The sequence below is a fragment of the Nerophis ophidion genome, linkage group LG03, assembly GCF_033978795.1.
Source record: "Nerophis ophidion isolate RoL-2023_Sa linkage group LG03, RoL_Noph_v1.0, whole genome shotgun sequence".
NCBI classification, from domain to species: Eukaryota; Metazoa; Chordata; class Actinopteri; order Syngnathiformes; family Syngnathidae; genus Nerophis; species Nerophis ophidion.
This window is the reverse complement of record NC_084613.1, coordinates 3,225,641-3,232,823: the sequence shown is the minus strand read 5'-3', so window position 1 is coordinate 3,232,823 and position 7,183 is coordinate 3,225,641. Positions and strand designations below refer to the sequence as shown.

The 7,183-nt window shown below is 41.4% G+C and overlaps 1 protein-coding gene across 2 annotated transcripts in view; it reads right to left on the bottom strand.

Annotated features, from left to right (window-relative positions):
- The window catches only part of cnih1 (cornichon family AMPA receptor auxiliary protein 1), a 12,813-nt gene extending 6,004 nt beyond the window's left edge, over nucleotides 1–6,809 (bottom strand). The window contains exons 1-2 of one of the 2 annotated variants that reach the window (XM_061893946.1): nucleotides 6,629–6,809; nucleotides 3,047–3,115 (exon numbers count right to left, since the gene is read on the bottom strand). In XM_061893946.1, coding sequence (XP_061749930.1) covers nucleotides 3,047–3,115; nucleotides 6,629–6,709 — 150 coding nt within the window. In that variant the 5' untranslated portion in view covers nucleotides 6,710–6,809. Of the gene's footprint in view, nucleotides 1–2,773; nucleotides 2,903–3,046; nucleotides 3,116–6,628 lie in introns of those variants that run through there. The other variant, XM_061893947.1, reaches the window with a different exon arrangement.
- Between the last annotated feature and the right edge of the window lie 374 nt (nucleotides 6,810–7,183).

The following is a 7,183-nucleotide window of genomic DNA, read 5'->3' as shown; positions in this document are numbered from 1 at the left end:
CCCAACCTACCAATCTCAGGGCGGACAGTCTAACCACTAGGCCACTGAGAAGGTTTACCGCATGCCTTTGGTAAGTGCCAGAGTGAGGTTTGAAAATAATTAGCGCAGGCCTAAATTTACCGCATGCCTTTGGTAAGCGTCGGCGTGAGAAAAGGTTTGTTAGCGCCCCGGCGGCAATTCAAGAAAATAGGGTATGTGCCTATTGCAATACATATTGATATCCTTTAATCGGCCCAGCCTTACAAACAATACTACAAAAATCACTGATGTGTTTACGGGAGATAACGATAATTGCGGGTAAACTCCCGATAGTTAGTATTACAGTATTAAAGTAGCAGTAGAGTGGAAAAAAGTCTTTATATGCTTAAATGTGTGTCACGGTAGCCATTAAACCAGATCTAATTGTATTTACAACTTGCAAAGTATGTGTAAATACCGTCTACATGTCACGAATTCCATCAGCCATTTTGAATATTCCGCTCCGAATTCCTTTGGCACGAGGAGAATTTTAGACATTCTAAGGCGTAAAGTTCAAATGGATGGATTTAAGACTTATTTTTTTAATTCTGCGTATACCCTTTTGATGGCAGTAGGGTATAATTTATGGTGTGTTGGCCATTTCAGTCCTTGCGACCTGTGCGCCATAGAAATTGTTACTACTGTAAGTATTGTACTTAATACGCACCAGCTGTTTGATAGTCATGTGCCTCTCAGTTTTGAAGGCATAGAAGTTAAAATCGCTCAAGCTACGGCAAAGCCAATGAGTATTAGCATCAGGCTGGTGCATTTGTGGAAAAGTGGAACCATACTTAATGTATGTTGGAGTAAATGTCTTTATTGGCAATGAAAATTGCATCAGCACCTAGAGTGAGTTCTGCTGAGTCCACTTTCAGTGCTGCTTGAGTGCCAAAGTGCTGAATTGGCGTAACGCTGCCTGCAATTTAGGTAGCGTAACATGGTACCTTTGGATTTTGTGTGAATCCACGCCTGGTAGGACCGGCGGGATTCCATCTGTGCCAAAAAAGTACCGGATTTGGTACCCATTCCTATTTGTGTGTCTATATATTTTATCTAGAGATGTCCGATAATATCGGCCGATAAATGCTTTAAAATGTAATATCGGAAATTATCAGTATCGGTTTAAAAAAAAAGTAAAATGTATGACTTTTAAAACGCTGCTTTGTACATGAACATAGCGAGGAGTACAGAGTGCCAATAAACCTGAAAGACACTGCCTTTGCGTGCCGGCCCAATCTAAGGCTTTTCACACACAAAAGTGAATACATTGCATACTTGGTCAACAGCCGTACAGGTCACACTGAGGGTGGCTGTACAAACAACTTTAATTATCAGTGTTACAAATATGCGCCACATGGCATACTTGGTCAACAGCCGTACAGGTCACACTGAGGGTGGCCGTATAAACAACTTTAGTTATCAGTGTTACAAATATGGGTCACACTGTGAACCCACACCAAACAAGAATGACAAACATTTTGGGAGAACATCCGCACCGTAACACAACAGAACAAATATCCAGAACCGTTGCAGCACTAACTCTTCCGGGACACTACAATATACACCCCCCCGCTACCCCCCAACCCCATCCACCTCAACCTCCTCATGCTCTCTCAGGGAGAGCATGTCCCAAATTCCAAGCTGCTGTTTTGAGGCATGTGAAAAAAAATAATGCACTTTGTGACTTCGATAATAAATATGGCCGTGCCATGTTGGCATTTTTTTTTCCATAACTTGAGTTGATTTATTTTGTAAAACCTTGTTACATTGTTTAATGCATCGCAACAAAATTGGGCATAATAATGTGTTCCACCACTGTATATATATCGGTATCGGTAATTAAGAGTTGGACAATATCGGATATCGGCAAAAAAATCCATTATCGGACATCTCTAATTTTATCCATCCATTTATTTTCTACAGCTTGTTCCTCTCGGCACAAGGAGGGTGGCTGGAGCCTATCCCACTACACCCTGGACAAGTCGCCACCTCATCGCAGGGCCAACACAAAGACCAAATTCACACACGAGGGCTAATTTATTATAGTTATTTAAAAAAAAAATGGTTAAAAGATTTGTTTATATATAAATGTTAAAAACACAAATAATGATAATAGTGATTTGGTCACAACAACTGTGACATGAATTTATTTGATCCTCACATCCCTAATGTGTGTACACTACATTTCCTCATGCAGCTGCAAAGAGATAAGAGGCAGTTTTTTTTTCTTCCAGCACTTTTTTGCCGTAAACTTTAGCTTTAGAGGAAGGAAAAGAGGCAATAAAGATGCCTTCCAGACGCCATGAGAACAAGTCAGGACGTGTATTGGAGTGCTTTAAAGAAACAGTGTCGTGTGTACGCTGATCACATGATCACCAGAGCTTGCTGGGAAAGTTACTGATGTGATATGCAGACAAAGGGAAGGTTGTAGTAATAACAATAATAATAATCATATCATGCATGTTTGGCGCCTTTGCAAGTCTTTTCGGTTAACATGCAAGTGAGCTGTCAGGTGTTATTTTCTCAAAGAGTACCGCTACAGAAATAACCAACTTATTAAAGCTAACATGTGCAGAATAATAAGATGCCAACACAGCTGGAAAGTAACCACCAGGCGGACTCGAGGTGTCTACATGAACATTTGATGCTTCAGTTAACTGAAAAGACGTTTGCAAACACTTCCTCGTGCACAATGACAAAGACTGAAGAGTTCAACTGAGCGGGCATTTGAACATTTGTTAAAATCGGTACAAACCTTCAATGCAATTTTGATTCTCTTTACTTTTTTGACCTTTTCTATTGTCTTATTTTGGTTAGCGATGTGTGCACAAAGTGGAGGGAGGGAACAAACAAACAAAAAGAAAAGCATTAGAGTTGAGACAGCAGGAAACATGTCAATTCAAATCAAACAGCCAGAACAGTGCAGAGAAATGATTATTCTATACTGCGTCCAAATCCACCAGCGCATTCCCGCATGCGCCGCCTGCGGCGAAGGCGGCAGCTTGGAGGAGTCGGCGAGGGGACTTACCGGATTTAAAGTGTTGCATTGATCTATGGGGTTCTTGTAGTCCGTCTTCAGCTCATCAAACGCGATTATCTGCAGACAGAACAGGACCATAATGCAAAACTAAATATTCATTCCTCAATCGGGCAAATGTCAAAGTCGCTCCTTGCCAGTTACATTTGATAAGCACCGCCTTTCGCCGCACAAATCACCCACCAAGTTTAAAGCTGTGCAAGTTTGCTCCCTAGAAGTTACGTCCGCACACACATTCAAGATGTCATTTCATAAATGTTTGGCATGCATGCCATTCAGATAAACTTCCTTTGACTTGTATAGGAAAATATATTCCTACATGGCATGTCCGAATTTCATAGATAAATAAAAAATTGCTGCAGGATTAGGTCTCTGCTTTTTGCAGATGATGTGGTCCTGATGGCTTCATCTGGCCAGGATCTTCAGCTCTCAGAGTGTGAAGCAACTGGGATGAGAATCAGCACCTCCAAGTCCGAGTCCATGGTTCTCGCCCGGAAAAGGGTGGGGTGCCATCTCCGGGTTGGAGAGGACATCTTGCCCCAAGTGGAGGAGTACAAGTACCTGGGAGTCTTGTTCACAAGTGAGGGAAGACTGGATGGTGAGATGGACAGGAAGATCGGTGTGGCGTCTTCAGTAATGCGGACGCTGTTATCGATCCGTTGTGGTGAAGAAGGAGCTGAGCCGGAAGGCAAAGCTCTCAATTTACCTGTCCCATCCTCACCTATGGTCATGAGCTTTGGGTTATGACCGAAAGGACAAGATCACAGGTACAAGCGGCCCAAATGAGTTTCCTCCGCCGTGTGGCGGGGCTCTCCCTTAGAGATAGGGTGAGAAGCTCTGCCATCCGGGAGGAACTCAAAGTAAAGCCGCTGCTCCTCCACATGGAGAGGAGCCAGATGAGGTGGTTCGGGCATCTGGTCAGGATGCCGCCCGAACGCCTCCCTAGGGAGGTGTTTAGGGCACATCCAACCGGTAGGAGGCCACCGGGAAGACCCAGGACACGTTGGGAAGACTATGTCTCCCGGCTGGCCTGGGAACACCTCGGGATCCCCCGGGAAGAGCTGGACCAAGTGGCTGGGGAGAGGGAAGTCTGGGCTTCTCTGCTTAGGCTGCTGCCCCCGGATGTATATTAGACTGTATTTATATTATTCACATGTGAATAATTCTGTATAATACACTGTATTTATATTATTCACATGTGAATAATGCTGTATAATACACAGTATTTATATTATTCACATGTGAATAATGCTGTATAATATACAGTATTTATATTATTCACATGTGAATAATGCTGTATAATATACAGTATTTATATTATTCACATGTGAATAATGCTGTATAATATACAGTATTTATATTATTCACATGTGAATAATGCTGTATAATACACAGTATTTATATTATTCACATGTGAATAATGCTGTCAAACTGGTGCTGAATTTCCCCCAGGGATCAATAAAGTACTTTCTATTCTATAATGACATTTGGTTCATTACTGGAAATCACAAGCCTCCATTATTTAAAATTTGACAATAACACATAACATTGATTTAAAAAAAAACAACAAAAAATCAAAAGGAGTAAGTTAATCTGCAGTTTCAATCATAATTAAAGGCCTACTGAAAGCCACTACTAGCCACCACACAGTCTGATAGTTTATATATCAATGATGAAATATTAACATTGCAACACATGCCAATACAGCCGCTTTAGTTTACTAAATTACAATTTTAAATTTCCCGGGAGTTTCGTTTTGAAAACGTGTAATGATGACGTGTACGCAACACGTCGCGGGTTTTAAGGAAATATGAGCGCTGCACACACACACAGCTTAATGTAGTCTGCTTAAACGACACCGAAAGTTGCGAACTTTATCGTGGATGTTCTCTACTAAATCCTTTCAGCAAAAATATAGCGAAATGATCAAGTATGACACAGAATGGACCTGCTATCCCCGTTTAAATAAGAACATCACATTTCAGTTGGCCTTTAAAGCTACAAGCAGCAATGGACGGGACCGACTTTTGCTGGTGTTTCCTGAATTCACCCATTCAACATAACTTTACGTTACCTACCTTTCCTGCATCCTGGGGTCACACTGGTGCTTTTTTCTGTCACCCATAATGTGTGAAAAAAGGTGACGGGCTTTTACAAAACTTTTGTTTTGAAGGGGTAATTGCCAACTTCCTGTTGATTTTTGCTGAAGGATGTTAATTATTAAAATGTAGGTCTAAGTGAGACCTACATAGAGGTTTTTGTTTCATGTCTCTCTGACATTCCTACCGGAAGTTACAAGCAGTTTTGTCTGCATTTTCTTCCTAGGAGCAGTTTTGTCTGTGTTTTATTCTTAGGGGGCGCTAGAGCGCAATTTTGAGTTTTTTTTTTTTTTTTTATTAGATCGCAATTTTTGCCATTCCTGATGTGTGTGTCCAGTTTGGTGAGTTTTGAAGCATTTTAAGGGGGTCAAATTACAGATCTAATAGGCAAAAATAATATTTTTTAGGAAAAATTGTGTTTTGAAGGGGTTTTTGCCAACTTCTTGTTGATTTTTGCTGAAGGAAGTCATATTATGAAATCTAAGTCCAAGTTAGACCTACATAGAGGTTTTTGTTTCATATCTCTAGGACAGTGGTTCTCAACCTTTTTGCATTTATTTTCCCAGTTTATTAAGTTACATTCATATTTTGTTGAAGTATTATTCAATAAATATATTCATAAAGGATTTTTGAATTGTTGCTATTTTTTTAAAATCTCACGTAACCCTTTGCATACCTTCAAGTACCCCCAGGGGTACACGTACCCCCATTTGAGAACCACTGCTCTAGGACATTCCTAACGAAAGTTACAAGCAGTTTTGTCTTTGTTTTTTCCTAGGGGGCCCTAGAGCGCAATTTTGATTTTTGGGGGTTTGTTTTTTTATTAGATGGCAATTTTCACCAGTCCTGATGTGTGTGTCAAATTTGGTGAGTTTTGAAGCATGTTAAGGGGGTCAAATTACAGCTCAAAGAGGCGGCGGAATAATAATAAAGACAGAATAAAACTTTAGAAATACAATAGGATCCTCCGTCCCAAATGGAAATTCGATCCCTAATTATAATGATCACATTTTGTATATCGCCTACAGCGTGTTTGAGATAAATTATGCAAATGAGACGATGACGTCATCCAGCAACAGCCAATAGATACTCTCCTTGCTGAGGAGTGGGCAGCACTTCGTCTGCTAGCTCGTTAGCCATCGAGCTAGCAAATCGCATTAACGTTTGACAGCGACGACTTTTGACGTGTCGGCAGCCATAAATTAAAAAAAGCGGACAAACATCGTCATATAATTCAACACGATGCTGAAAATGGAGCCACGACTGAACAAACTGTCGTTTAAGCGGTCAACGTTAAGCCTTTAGCCTGAACGGGATTTGGCAACATTCTAAACAGTTTCTAGAACATTCGAGAGTCCATTTGGCGTCGTGGAAGTAAAGTCACTTTACAGCAGATATTTAACATTAAACCCGGCCTGCCTCGTCCCTCCAACTTTGGGAGCAGACTTCATGTTAGCAGCGGGACCACACTTACGTGCCAAATGGCGAAGAAGATGAGCGCCGCCGTCAGCAGCAACGCCAACATGTAACAGAAGGCCGCGAATGTGAACGCCATTGTTTCCTCTTCTTCCTCCTCAGCCTGCTCTTCTGGAAGATGATGAAGCGAAGCAGGCAGACTCTCGCCACGGATTTGAGGTTAGTTAATGTCTCTTCTTCTCCGGCCACGGAAGTCGGCAATGTCCCGCTATGTCGCCATCTTGTGGCTCTCTTTCATCACTACGCTGAGCTCTTACCCTTTGATTGTTTGTTTTGGATCAAACGTTCTAAAGGCCTACTGAAATTAGATTTTCTTATTTAAACTGGGATAGCAGGTCCATTCTATGTGTCATACTTGATCATTTTGCAATATTGCCATATTTTTGCTGAAAGGATTTAGTAGAGAACACCCACGATAAAGTTTGCAACTTTCGGTGCTAAGAGAAAAGCCCTGCCTGTACCGGAAGTCGCAGACGATGACGTCACATGTGTGGGGGGCTCCTCACATATTCACATTGTTTTTAATGGGAGCCTCCAACAAAAAGTGCTATTC